This window comes from Haliotis rufescens, unplaced genomic scaffold (assembly GCF_023055435.1).
Source record: "Haliotis rufescens isolate VD_foot unplaced genomic scaffold, xgHalRufe1.0.p SCAF_8, whole genome shotgun sequence".
NCBI classification, from domain to species: Eukaryota; Metazoa; Mollusca; class Gastropoda; order Lepetellida; family Haliotidae; genus Haliotis; species Haliotis rufescens.
The window spans coordinates 30,449,686-30,465,453 of record NW_025964372.1 but is presented as its reverse complement, the minus strand read 5'-3'; the positions used below and the strand labels follow the sequence as shown (position 1 = coordinate 30,465,453).

The window sequence follows — 15,768 nt, the reverse complement described above, 5'->3', positions numbered from 1 at the left end:
TCTTGGGTTTTTAAAAGAAATAGAGTTGATTGATAAATTTTGATATGTATTGTAAAAAGTATGTGATTTTAATTTGGTAGAATGAACTAAAAACTGAGATTGTTCCCTTCAAAGGGGGTTGAAGTAACGTAAAATAATTTTCCATGTTTTTAATCGCAGAATTCTTGTTGATTTTTAATGATTTGGCTTAAACTTACTGACAATCACCAGTAGCCAGAGCGATGGTGTAAATCTTGCTGGGTTACCATGTAGGTAGTAGACGTATCGAAAGTCCCCATGGTACCTAGTATGGTGACCTACCTTTGGTTATTGGTGATCCATAGCCCATTTTTATTGTGTACTGTTATGAATTGTTTCAAATTTTATGATGATATGCTCGTTTTAAATCTACATCTGTGATAGTCTAGTGTTTTTACTGTCCTTTGTCGACAGATTTTAATGTCTATATTTATGTATTATTAATGTCCAACTTGATTAAGTCAGGATATGGCTGAAATATTGCCGATGTGACTATAAATCTTAAATCAATCACTCAACGCCCGGACAGGGACACTGTATGATCATATTGATGATGATATCGCCGAGGTCTTAGGTGACGAGAATATCTCAGTTCTGTCAGAAAGTATCAACATAGATAGAGTGTCATGTGATAACATTGTAAACAATGCCTGAAAGTATCTCTTAAATATGTGTGCCGCTCTCGACTTGTCTATTCTAAATGGTCGCTGTGGTACGGATTCAGGTATTGGTGATTATATTTACATCGGTTACTAAGGCTCCAGTGCAATTGACAACATTTATTGTATCCAACTTTTTATTCTTCCACTGTAAACACATTGATATTGTGTCGAGGGCAGAATCCTCACATCTTCCACTATCTTGTTCATTTCTAGCATGTGATCAGGAGATTCCCGTTGAAGCAGCAGGGACCGCATGTGCGCCTCGCGAAAACTACCGCTATGTGTGGGACATGGCGAAACTACAACAGTTTAGAGATGAACTAGTATTGCCTCATGTGGTTGATTGTTTGAACAATGTACTCTGTTACTACCAGAGTGTGTGAGTTGGGTTTAACACCGCTTTTAACAGTATTCAAGTTATATCACAGCGTGTCAACTTAATGTGGGAGGATGATGCAGGTCTCCGACGTTTACCACTTCGGTGAAACCCTCAAGCACGGGCATGGTGCTGACAAACCTAGAAACATGATCGGGGCGAACCGGGATTCGAACCCACAATCATAGGTTTCTGACGTGTCCAGTGGATGCAAGTCTGCACAGCCAATCGCGGCACCTTAGACGACTGGGCCACCCGTGCCCCCTGTTACTACCAGAAAATATAGATGATATTATTATTTTATTCACAGAAACCATTTGTACAGCTGCTCAATGCATGAAAGGATTATCTCAGATTGTGGCAACTTGTGTAGCTTATGTATCATGATCACAGTGGGTCGATCATATAAAAAACGTGTTTCACAATCCAACAGATGAAGATACGGGAATCACCGAAACGACTATTAATGATATTCATGATGATATGCCCTGTAATATTCTGGACTCCCAAATTTCACAAGAGGTGCTATGTGCTATTAACTCTTTGAAATTTGATAAATCCGCAGGAAATGACCACCTTATTTCAGAATATTTTAAACATGCTTATGATATTTTTGTCCCGTATCTTAAAGTGGTGTTTAATACTTTCCTGATTCTGGGTCTTTGGGAGTTATTTTTCCGATACATAAGCGAGAAGGCATCCATTCCCAATCCAACCATTGGTGTCTATCGGTTCTTAGTGTACTGAGTAAGTTGTTTTCTACTGAGAATCTGTACTTTACTCAGAAAGTGTTATCCCAAATATAACATTTGGTACATTTGACCACTTTCTAAATGGCATTGTGTGTTCATACAAATGTGTTGTCTTGGTAGGTAAATACAAAACGTCAACGAATGATTATTCCTCGAAACAGATTCCATTCGCGAAAAGGGGGATATTATGTTGTGATATTATATTCATAACGATACTTGAAGAGACTAGTACACACAGTTAAGAAGCTCAAGCAAATGTTAATAAACAACTGTTAGGAAGATCGACCGGTCCTACTCTAACCCCCTTCAGTTGTAAAATAAGTCCGCCCCAACACATAGTAACAGCGTCATATAAAAACGCGGCAGCAGGTAAGGCGAATAAGTTAACATGCAGTGTCACTGTGTCTACATACAATATGTCGGCCGGTAGGCGTCCTTGAAACCAGCACCGTGACGCTGATCTTGGAAGTGGGCAAGTATGCAACGACTCTTCTAGCAACTATAACACTGCGAAGTGGTACTTTTTGTCTGTATTACTGAAACAGACTACCCAGTGAAAAGTTGATTTCAGTGATTTCAGTCATTGTAGATATGATCGAACTTGTATAATACATGCTCGGGTACTCGGTATTCACTCCTGCACGTTTGTGTATATCTGCTATAAAACATTTTACCAAGTCATATACCACTGTGGCAGAGGACGCTGACATTGAAACACCTTTCGTGAAGCTTTTGTTTATACTTGGTTTATCAAGTATAGCATTGTGTTGAAGTGACTTGTGTGTAGACTGAATGCGGGATTGCTCTGTTGTATGTGTAGACGTTTTAATGATTGTTACATTGACCTCATTTATCCAAGGTTGTCAACTGTCAGTTTTACCCAATCAAGCTCGGATTGTAATAGTTAAATGTCAATGTCAATGTAATCAAGCTTCATTAGCCACAAATATGTAGACATACATTAATTCCGTAAACTGATGAAATGAACTTCTAATTAATTTCTGGTAATCTTGGTAACAAGGTTAACGTATAGCCTATCCACTATTTCACATTGATTTATATGTAATTGTAATTGTAGATCTAATCCTGATGATATTCAAATGTGAATTGTGCTCTTAAAGACATAATAGTTCCATACAATAAACTGCATAAATAATTTCGATGGAAATAGGACTGAGAGCACCAATAAAGTATAGAACAAGTCAAATGCTGGGCCGACATATGTGTTGTTTGTTTGAGTAAATAGTTATGATATTGGAAGACGTACATGTGCCTCACGTGTTGAGGAACGATGATACATTGCGTTAACCACTTTGCTACATTGTCATCCCGTTTGTGGCTACAGTTTATACGTCTTTACTATTCCAAAACATATATACCACGAAGGAAACGTCAATGTGTTTCTCAAATGTTGTTTTCACAGTTGTCTTTGTAGAAAAGGTTTCTGAGATAAACCGTTCGAAATGCAACGCAAAGATGAATCAACACCAACAACAGCTGCAAGAGCAACATCATCATTAGCGGCAAAAGGGTCATCCACACAATCAACAGTGACAGTCTCAGAAACAGGATCAGTCCCATCAACAGCAACTGGCCCGACATCAGCAGCAACAAAAGGGTCTACAACTCAAACACTATTAAGCGGAGCTAAAGTGCCTCAAGATGACCCGACAACAGTTCATGCCTTCCCTGGTCGTAAGTAATTCTTGATATTACTTTTTAAGGGAGGATAGTTCGGCTTGGATTTTCTTTAAATGTTTGTGACTGTTATCATTGTGTATCTGAACATCAACAGAAATTATGACAACGGGCATATTGCTTCGCAACGGTTTGTGTATTACAACCTCGAATAGGAATAGAAACGTTGTATGAGTGCGTGGTATTGTAAAACACGTGTTAGAAGTTGTAAGTGTTATGAAAATAACAACATCGAATAGACAAGTGCGTGCTGAAGAACTCTGGATAAACATTGAGTCACAGGATACATTACCGTTAGTGCAGGGATTATGTTGTAAACTGTACATAAATTCCTTTCAAATTATTCTCCATTCATCTTTTACACTGACCTCCTATTCAACTATCTGCTGTGTGAGTATGATAGCTGAGTTTTGGAATATAATCTTGATGATGTAAATACAGATGACTGTTTGTCAGCTCGTCATTCTCAGCTGTAATCATCCTTTTAGAGTCAATGAATCCTCATATGTTCACGTCTATATTGTGTTTAAAGGTTCCAGTGCTTCATATCGCCCAGGCCATATTATCAAAGGAACAGACGGCCAGGGAACGACAGGCCAATCAAACGTAGCTGGGGTGACAAATGACCAGCATTATACCCAAGGTAATGCTTCCTTCCTTCCTTCCTTCCTGCCTTCCTTCCTTTCTTCCTCACTTACCTTGCAACATGAATGTCCATACCTGTAAAATCACATGCAACTTAGTTGTTTTTGAAGCTCACTCCCACACATTCACACATTCACTCAAGGAGTGAATTCATGAAGTCCATATATCTGGGACTCCGTTTGTTTGTTAACATTAAACTTCTAAACTAGACAGGCGGGAAGAGCTTGAAAATCTAATTTTCCTCATGGCGTTTAAATACATACACAGGAACAATCAAAAATCAAATTCATCTGAGAACCTATTGGCCAGGTTATGTGGCTTGATTGGCTGCATTTCATCGTTCCCTGATGGTGTTTGACGATGGTTATAATATTCAGATTATTCACCTATTGTTTACAGGATGCCATTGTTTAGCTTGACTATTGCTGACAACGGCATCAAACAACAACTAACTGTGAACGAACCCGGTGAACAATAGTTCCTCTATTCTTTCTAATGTATTTCAGGAAACACGTTTATTAACTGCCGTTTTCATGACATGGCAGCCGAGGATATGTCCCACGGGAAACAAACTGTTCCCATCAACAGTGAGTAACCTATTGTCTAGTTTATGCTAATAAATACGACAGAACCTGTACATATTCATAAAATATCTCTGCCATAAGTAGAGTCGATTGTACGATTCCGCATGAATTCATCACTTGTACTTCGAGGATGACCAGAGATTGTTTGACAATGACGGTACTCGCCCAAATTAAACACGCAATATTATTCTGCTTCTTATTGTGTGACCCAGCGTCTTTCGCTCGTCACGCCGGAGGTCGGGTTTGATTCTGCACATGGGCACAATGTGTGAAAGTCATCGTGGTAGTACCTGGAGTTCATCCATACTTACTGACAATTGTCAGGTCCCTTACTTCTTTACATTTGTATATAGTGATCGCAGACGTAGAACGAATTACCCGAGTCTCAATGAGTTACTTAATACAAGACAATATGATGTAGATTCATCATGTTTCCTCCAGATTCTGGTGACCAGGAGTCCGTTTCAGAAGACACACCCAGAGCAGAGGGGAAACAATGGCGACAGGAAGGAGGTAGCTATTTTTTAGCGTTTAGCTGATCCGTTACAAAACATATAACGTCCATAACAGCAACCATGACAATATCAAGCTGAGTACATCTGACTGTAACGGCGTGTGAGTGAGTGACTTTCTGCAGTATTTCAGTCATACCATAATACCTCAGCTTCATGTTTGAGCAGGTCAGTGAAGCGGGTCGTACATGTTCAGCTTTTCGGTGAGAACCAATCGTGGGCAGTATGGTGATAAATCAAGGACCATCTCAGGTCGAATCTGGGCTTAAAACCTCCGATCATAGAAACCTGGTGCGACACAAAGGGACGCAACTCTGCACAGTAAACTGTGGCGCCTTACAACTCCGTCTCATTACATGGGACACATGTATGCCTTGAATATGTTATTAGTGCACACGAAGATAACTACTTTGAGTTAAAGGAACAGGTACACTCAATGAATCCTCTAAGTTGCCACGCCGTTACTATTTCCAGGCCAGCCGCCGCACCTGACTTCCAAGCGGGAGATGGAGGAGGGAAACATGAAGCTGATCCACGTGGACCGGAACAACATGCTGAGTGAAGCCTGTCGAGAAGGGAAGCTGGGCATAGTGAAGAACATCATTGCCACGGGGTCTGTGGACATAAATACCAGGAGCGAGGGTGGCTGGACACCTGTGTTGACTGCAGCAGATATAGGTTATAGGGGCATATTTGATGTGTTAGTGAGAGAGGGATGTAATTTATCTGCTGTACTAGACAATGGCAACAATATTCTTCACGTCGCTTGTTTTGGGGGCAATTTTGACATCACTAAATATCTGGTCTCACATCGTGTAGTCAGTCTGGAGAGTAAAGGAATGTGTGGTAGAACGGCTGTGATGGAAGCGGCAAATGCAGGACACAAAAGTGTGTTTGATCTACTGGTGAGTGCAGGGTGTAACTTGTCAGTTGTGGATGATGATGGTAACAACATCCTACATACTGCATCTTTTGGTGGCAATGAACGGATTGTTGACTATCTCATCTCACATGACATAGCTGACATAGAGAGCAGAGGTCAGTATGGGAGAACTGCTGTCATGTTGGCAGCAGCTGATGGTCAGACGAAAGTATTTGATCTCCTGGTGAGTAAAGGGTGTAACCTGTCAGTAGTGGATGCTGATGGTAACAACATCCTACATGCTGCATGGATCCGTGACAGTGAACGGATTGTTGACTATCTCATCTCACATGACATAGCTGACATTGAGAGCAGAGGATGGTGTTGGAGAACTTCTGTCATGTTGGCAGCAGCTGCTGGTCAGGAGAAGATTTTCAATCTACTAGTGAGTAAAGGATGTAAACTGTCAGTTGTGGATGATAATGGTGACAACATCCTACATGTTGCATGTCTCAGTGAAAGTGTACAGATTGTTGACTATCTCATCTCACATGACATAGCTGACATTGAGAGCAGAGGAAAGTGGGGGAGAACTCCTGTCATGGTGGCAGCAGCTGATGGTCAGGAGAAGGTTTTTAATCTACTGGTGAGTAAAGGGTGTAACCTGTCAGTTGTGGATGATGAAGGTAGCAACATCCAAAATGTTGCATGTCTCGGTGACAATGTACAGATTGTTGACTATCTCATCTCACATGACATGGCTGACATAGAGAGCAGAGGAGGGTGGGGGAGAACTCCTGTCATGGATGCAGCAGCTGATGGTCAGAAGAATGTATTTGACCTCCTGGTGAGTAGAGGGTGTAACCTGTCAGTAGTGGATGATAAAGGTGACAACATCCTACATGCTGCATGTCTCAGTGACAATGTACAGATTGTTGACTATCTCATCTCACATGACATAGCTGACATTGAGAGCAGAGGCAGGTATGGGGGAACAGCTGTCATGAAGGCAGCAACTGATGGTAACAAGAAGGTTTTTGATCTTCTGGTGAGTAAAGGGTGTAACCTGTCAGTAGTGGATGATGAAGGTAACAACATCCTACATGTTGCATGTCTCAGTGACAATGTACAGATTGTTGACTATCTCATCTCACATCACATAGCTGACATAGAGAGCAGAGGAAGGTGGGGGAGAACTGCTGTCATGACGGCAGCAGTTAATGGAATGAAGAAGGTTTTCGATCTTCTAGTGAGTAAAGGATGTAAACTGTCAGTTGTGGATGATAAAGGTGACAACATCCTACATGTTGCATGTCTCCGTGACAATGTACAGATTGTTGACTATCTCATCTCACATGACAGAGCTGACAAAGAGAGCAGAGGTCAGTATGGAAGAACTGCTGTCATGGTGGCAGCAGTTAATGGAATGAAGAAGGTTTTCGATCTTCTAGTGAGTAAAGGATGTAAACTGTCAGTTGTGGATGATGAAGGTAACAACATCCTACATGTTGCATGTCTCAGTGACAATGTACAGATTGTTGACTATCTCATCTCACATGACAAAGCCGACATAGAGAGCAGAGGTCTGTATGGGGAAACTGCTGTTATGAAAGCAGCAACTAGAGGTCATCAGAAGGTTTTTGATCTTCTTGTGGGTAAAGGGTGTAACCTGTCAGTAGTGGATGATCGAGGTAACAACATCCTACATGTTGCATGTCTCAGTGACAATGTACAGATTGTTGACTATCTCATCTCACATGACATAGCTGACTTTGAGAGCAGAGGAAAGTGGGGGAGAACTGCTGTCATGGTGGCAGCAGCTGCTGGTAACAAGAAGGTTTTGGATCTTCTGGTGAGTAAAGGGTGTAACCTGTCAGTTGTGGATGATAAAGGTAACAACATCCTACATGTTGCATGTCTCAGTGGCAATGAACAGATTGTTGACTATCTCATCTCACATGACAGAGCTGACATAGAGAGCAGAGGTCAGTATGGGAGAACTGCTGTCATGGTGGCAGCAGTTAATGGAAAGGAGAAGGTTTTCAATCTACTGGTGAGTAAAGGGTGTAACATGTCAGTTGTGGATGATGATGGTGACAACATCCTACATGTTGCATGTCTCAGTGACAATGTACAGATTGTTGACTATCTCATCTCACATGACAGAGCTGACATAGAGAGCAGAGGAAGGTGGGGGAGAACTGCTCTCATGGTGGCAGCAGTTAATGGAAAGGAGAAGGTTTTCAATCTACTGGTGAGTAAAGGGTGTAACATGTCAGTTGTGGATGATGATGGTGACAACATCCTACATGTTGCATGTGTCAGTGACAATGTACAGATTGTTGACTATCTCATCTCACATGACATGGCTGACATAGAGAGCAGAGGAGGGTGGGGGAGAACTGCTGTCATGGTGGCAGCAGCTGATGGTCAGAAGAAGAATTTCGATCTGCTTGTGAGTAAAGGTTGTAACCTGTCAGTAGTGGATGATAATGGTGGTAACATCCTACATGCTGCATGTCTCAGTGACAATGTACAGATTGTTGACTATCTCATCTCACATGACATAGCTGACAAAGAGAGCAGAGGTAAGTATGGGAGAACTGCTGTCATGACGGCAGCAGCTAATGGTAAGAAGAAGGTTTGGGATCTTCTGGTGAGTCAAGGATGTAACCTGTCAGAAGTAGATGATGAAGGTAACAACATCTCACATCTTTCCTGCCTTGGGGGTAGTGTAGACATAGTTCGCCAGCTCCTCGTAGTGCCATCAGTGGACGTGTCCAGTACAAACATCTACGGCCAGACTCCTGTACAGGTGGCACGGGATTTCCAGCAAGACGATGTTGTCAGATTGTTGTCTTCACGGGGATACACATGAAGGTTATTATGAAGGTCACATGCATCTGTATTGTTCAACATCGTTATGCCTGTAACGTTGAAGCAAACACAGTTAAGTGAGATCGACTCTGCCACTAGGATATCAACTCACCTTCTGTGGGGGGTGGAAGAACTGTGTGTTGCAGTTAACTTGTTCGTTTGTTTGTTTGTGATGACGGCAGCCTGTAACTAGTCGTGACAATCGTGTATTGTGGGCAATGTTCCACGCTGTCAACGACACACAGTAAACCGAGGCACCGAATCTGACCTCCAGATGTACTAATTGCCTCTTACGATCAGAATATGATCCTGAGACGTCTGACAAAGAATATATACGAGTGTATAGTATGTTTGGGGTTTTATATGACACGGTCCGTTTGCTGGCATGACGGTATATAGGTCCTGTTGTATTGACTGTGTTACTGTGGTCAAAGTGGAGTGTGTGGTAGTGGAGTCGTGTGTGTGAAGCAATAAATGAAAACAACAAAACCCTTTCCATGATCACGAGAAGAGTCCATTACACGATTCCAAAAGACCAATTGGACTAGATCATAGACGTGTGTTTAAGAATCCATTTTATTCACTGTCACTTTTACAAACAATACTCCAGCAGCTCCAGGCTTTAGCTAGCTTCTAAGTTTCTCAACTTATGGAGAACAATCGAGCAAACTTTTCTTAAGATTATGGAAATGGTTTTGTCTCGCCTATTGGCATCAAGGCAAAGTTGTCTATTAGAAAGTTGAAGTCATCCCTCTTATCACACAGTCTTTTAGATAGGGTTTGTCTCTCTGAATCTTCCCGCACAGTTCGAAATATGAAAAAGGCATAGCGTCAGTTGAGTGTCAAATAATGTAATCCAACTGTTTGCAGACAACAAAGAAATGATACATTTTAATCCTAAAGTCACATACTATTAAACAGGATGTGCATTTGGACAATCGATCATTATGAGACGTTGATAAATAATTTGCATGTGTCTAGTACGGAAGGACAGTTTCCATGTTTTGTGAATGTTTCCATAAATTTATAAGGAGCATGGACATGACAAATGACATACCTGATAGATAGATAGAGTATTGTTCTGTTCCCCTAATTCTGCTTGGAACCGTGCGGTCTGTTATATTTCTCAAATCTTGCAGGTCTGTTAAAATACCAGTGCATACACGTTTTTCATCTTTCCACTGCAATTGCGTTTAGTAGCTTCAATCTATAACTCACTATCTAAAGCCTGTTGAAACTGAGATCAAAATCAGTTTGGAGCATTGATGTAACTCACATATTGTTGATGAAGTGTGCCATAAAATAGATGTACTGGTGTCAGGTGTGTCAGTTCTGTGACGTGACTGGCTGAATCTCGTCATGTGACACTGTACGGTTGCCTGCTGACGTCACTGCCGACAGCACCTTGTTTTTAGAACGTGCCAAGTTGACCTCCAAACTCTCTGAACTTATTAGCCTTATAGAGAAAGCATTAAAATGGATGGGTTTAGAGGCGGATGGATGGATGGATGGATGGATGGGTGGCTGGTTGGGTGGGTGAATGGATGGATTGATGGATGGATGGGTGGGTGGATGGATGGGTGGATGGATGGGTGGTTGGGTGGGTGGGTGGGTGGATGGATGGATGAATGGATCGATCGATGGAAAGGTGGATGTGTCTTCCCTCTACTCCATGTACAGATTATTCAAGTTTCCCTGAACACTAGTTAGGGCCGACTAAAATTCACATTACCTCTCATACCTTTATTAAATAAAATTGTTTTTGACATTGTACGTGACTTTGTCGACTGTTCACGTGGCTTACCATATGTGTATACATGCTTACTGTCTAACTAAAATGCCGCGATTCGCTGTGCAGAGTTGCGTCCCTTGGGCACGCCAGAAACCTATGATTGTGGGTTCGAATCCCGGTTCGCCCTAATTATGTTTCTTGGTTTGTCAGCACCATACCCGTGCTCGTGGGTATCACCGAAGTGGTAAACGTCTGAGACCTGCATCACTCCGAGCTTTCCTCCCTCATTAAGCTGACCCGCCGTGGTATAACTGTAATAACGTTAAAAGCGGCGTTAAACCAAACTCACTCACTAACTAAAATGAGGAGTCATCTTGCCCTGGCGTCGTTATAGTTATGTTTACAAACAATTACAAACACTGACGATGAAGTGTGGACGGGAATGTTTGGCATGGTAAGCATTGAATAAAGATGTTGGTCATCTACGGGAAGAACAAACGTGTGATACAACTGAATTTGATATAATCAGACATGGTACACACAGATCACAATGATACATCAGCACTGGGAAATCGTGTGATAGTTTACAGGAGAGCTGTGAACAGTCTGGGATTTCTCGGAAATAACGATTAAATACACATTTATGCGTCTGTTTTCATTATCTATTAATGACTATAAAAGATCCACTGCTAATCTGTGTTGAATCGACTACTAACATACGCCGATGTAGTTTAAAAATGTTGCTGACTGGCGCATAAATCAACATTCACTCACTGCAGTTTAAGTCGAGGTTGGGCGTCAGGGGAATCAGTCTTACGTCATACAACAAACAAACGCTTACTTTTTTACGCAAACTGTGTAAGTGGTCGTAGCTACTGGTTGTGCGAGACATGGTGTTTCTTTTCGCGAACACCTGGTGTCATCACTGATTTTCAGTGATCAATTCTTATAATGTTCACACACTATTTTGCCTTTTACGTTCAATGAAACGTGTTTTGGCCGACAGAGTTGGGTTGCTATTATCCGTTCGTTTCGTGAAAATAACTCTGAATAGGATAATAGAGTCACTGTACACAAACAGCAGATTAGAGACCCTAATGTTCGATGCTTAGGTGTCAGCAAACACATTGGTGATTGCGGAAACGGGAATTTTACTATTTTTTCGTTTTATAAATTGTATACAAGTAACAAGCAGCTGAGACTGGAAAAAGAACAAATGTTTATCCAATTGATGAAACCAAAATTGAACTCTAGAATGTATTACTAGATTTGTCATTTCAATCGTAAATGTTGCACTATTACTTTACAAATACTGTATATTTAATTCAAATGTCTCCCTACAATGGGCGATCTTTTTGTCCCAAAGGGCAATAACTCTCCTTTTGAAATGATATAAGCGACGGTCCTAACTGTCGCTTCCGGTCTGGTTCCCGGATCAATGCGCGCTGCGACAACTTCTGACATGTAGAGACGGAGCCAAGCTAAAGAGTTATCCTGTTGCACCTTCGTTCAAAAACGGTCGTTTACAACTGAATATTTTTAACTAGCACATATTTTGTAGTGATTATTAGTTTATAATATCAACATTTGTTGAGTCTTCAACTGCAAGACGAATTGTCACTTTGAAATATAGCGGGAAAAACGTCATGAAAAATGGTATATTGCCACGGTATTTTCTACGTCAGAAAACAGCGAGGCATTCTGTCAGTCTGGGCTAACATATTGCATCCATGAAATAATGCAAACTCATTTTATTTATCAGCCTTTGTGTTATTTCCCACAACAATTCAAGCATTCAAATTTCAACAAATACTACCATGGACTTCAATTTAATAAAATTAGTGATACGCCAACATTTGCAGCACACAGACATCTTTGACAGGCCTTTACCAATGATCTATATAGTAAGTATACATCCGTGCCTTTACAAATATTTTAAGAAGAAATAACGTTCAAAATAATAAAACAACTGATTTTAAATGTTACTTTTTATATCAAAATTAAAGTTGCATCTGAATATTTAAATTTAAATTATTATTTTAGAAATAGCCCAAATGAACATCTACCATGCATCTATTAAGCACTCAGTTACTCAGTTGCAATATACATACCAGTCATCATACATTGAAATAAGAGATTTTATTATTCTGCCCCTTATAACATGTGTCCCATCATTAAGTGCTCTGAGTCATCACAGGTGTTAATTCATTGATCCATCATTTCTTACAGAATTCTGATACTCATGCTCTTAAAAAAGTAGTTAATTACCGAGATGTGTCCGAACAAACAACAAATCATACTGACTAGCCCACAAAATGTGTATGATGCATAAATAGATCTAAATCATAGTTTTTATCTTCTTGTTTTAGTAACATTATATTTATTTTAATGTTGACAAATTATTTCCCATACAAACCCACACACTATCCTGCTGTATCTAAGTATCCTGATTTTCATTCGAGAGTGCTTCAAGACACCTGTAGTATAAAGTATATTTTGTAGATATTATTATCATATAGCAAATATGAATTTTATATGTAAATATGAATATGAAAGTTTATCATCAAATCTTCTAGTGGTTAAATAAATGCAAATTAAACCCCATTCATTCCATGTAGATAAATGGATTTATTTATGTTATTTGTTTTTGCATATAACAGATTATACTTACATATGTTACTGTCAGTGTCTATAATCAGGCCCAATATGTATTTTGACTGAAAATTTCAGTCAATATGCATATTGACTGATTCACTCAGGTAAGGTATATATTTTCTTAAATTTTTATTCATTTATTATTGCCTGAAAAAATGGACCGGATTTTAGACAGACTGGCTGAAATGAATAAGACTGCATAATTTAATCTCCTCTATTTAATTTGAATCTATTTAGATCTTATCAAGATCAAAGTAACTTTTGTAAGAAATTAAATATGTTTTCACAATGAATTGATTGATTCTCCAAACCTGGAACAATACCAGAGTCGCTTTTTTATGTTACTTATCATTATTAGCATAATATTCAGTTCAGAAACAGATGACAGCTAAAAAGTCATGCACATGTAATCAAATACTAGTACACATGCACAAGTGCGCCAAGTTATTAAATAAAATAATAAGAGTCATTGTGCAAGGCAGATATCTCTTGGTGTGAAGAGAAAAAAGAATAACATTAATAATTTGTTTATGTTGGAATTTGAATCAGTTGGAATCAGTTTAGAACAAGGAAACATAAAAAGCAAGGCCAAATGAAGTTAAGAATCAGCTTTATCTGTGTCACAATCATATGATTATTGTCAATGCAAACTGGATGTAGACACTGCATTGTTAATACCATCAACATTATAGAGATTGGCAATTAGTATGAATATATTGTTTTATTTTATATAAATTGTAGTTGGTACAAATACTCTTGAATATGTATTTTAACTAATATATACGGTCCTCTGTGTCTGAATTTTTTTTCTACTTTCTAAAATTAAAAAAAGGCCAAAAGAATATATATCTTTCATTGATCATATTGAAAAATAATCATGGTAGTATCTGGCAACAAACAGCTACCATTCATATACATAAAATCCTTGTATACAACATGCACCAATTAACCTTAAAATATCAAAACAGATTTCAGTGATTTCCATTTCTTTTATTTTGAACATTGTATCATGATATCTAGTTGATGACGTAATTGTACAGTGCCTGTTACTCTTACAATTTCTTGAGAACATTTCTCATTGCTCTCTCTTATATATCTGACAAATACTTACACGTGTTGCTGTCAATATTCACAACATTGAGGCTACGGGCAACGTTGCATAAGACCTTCACATTTCGCGTACCGTATCGCCTCACCGTTGTACATACTGAAATGCATGTATATGATGTAGCCTGCTCGGCAATGCTACAACATAGATATAGGAACGTATACAATAATCTACTTAATTTTCATATTCATACATCAAGGGCAACACTTTCAGTACCGATTGCAAAACGTCAACAAAGCGACCTGGGATGAACGATCAGCTGATCTCACCGCATCGCTTCGAACGCCTATCTAGTGGATAACTATACAATATAATCAGTCGTGGTCATCCCTGATGTATCATTAAATCAAGGAACATTTATTTCCGGACATGGCAATAGATAAATCATTGTTTAGGCGAAAAGATATGCTGTCCACACACAAGCGTGACCGTTGCCGACAGAGGTGAAGGTTATACTAGTTAACTGTCTATAGGCGTCATAGTAACATGTAGTGCTCGTATCGCGCATACCACATGCGCCGTCAGTTTAAGGTTGGACCGTCCGGGTCAGCGCACCTAGCGGGTTAGTGAAGGGAAGATAAATTGAAAAAGATCGCCCATTGTTAAGTTACTTGGTGTCGTCGATGGAGAATGTAAATACATTATGACGTCACAGTTGTAATTTATGACGTCATCATAAGTATGACGTCATTATATGTCATCTGTCAGTTACACTGAAGAGCTGTCATGAGACAGCGAAAGTACTTTTTATTACTTGCCCGTGAAGAGATCACCTGTTTAATAAACATACAGCTGTATTACACATTGTGTAATACCAAAACGAGTGCTTAGGTACTCTCGGAACACTTTTCACGAACAAATATTGAAAGCTCTCCACATCCCTTGGCTTATTCAACGACATTGCGTGTGGAGACGATAGATCACTGAGAGGAGCTTATGCACACTCGATGACCCCAGCAACCTTGTTGCTAGGTTGACGTCACATGGCATTGTTTCGCCGTAGGATCTTGCAACAAAATTCCACAAATTACGTCATCGGGTATTGTGACGTGATTGTAAACTTTGAGGTGCAAGGCCCCGTTCCACAAAGCGATCGTACGGTAGCGCAACGACAGTCGTTGGTCTAAGTTAAAGTATATGGGTTGCGATAACCTTAACGCTACGATAATTTTGTGGAACGGACGCCTGAATTCTAAAGGTGGACCGTTGGATGGTATTAAATTCATACGTTTCAACTTTTGACGTATTTGAAGTACATGTATTACTGTGTTAAACTCAGTTGGATTA

General features: G+C 39.8%; 1 protein-coding gene across 1 annotated transcript in view; it reads left to right on the top strand.

Moving 5' to 3' along the window:
- The window catches only part of LOC124145541 (serine/threonine-protein phosphatase 6 regulatory ankyrin repeat subunit A-like), a 33,877-nt gene extending 24,890 nt beyond the window's left edge, over positions 1 to 8,987 (top strand). The window contains exons 9-10 of the mRNA XM_048389775.1: positions 5,177 to 5,248; positions 5,722 to 8,987. Of these exons, the coding sequence (XP_048245732.1) occupies positions 5,177 to 5,248; positions 5,722 to 8,987 (3,338 nt within the window). The remainder of the gene's footprint in view (positions 1 to 5,176; positions 5,249 to 5,721) is intronic.
- Positions 8,988 to 15,768: the final 6,781 nt, after the last annotated feature.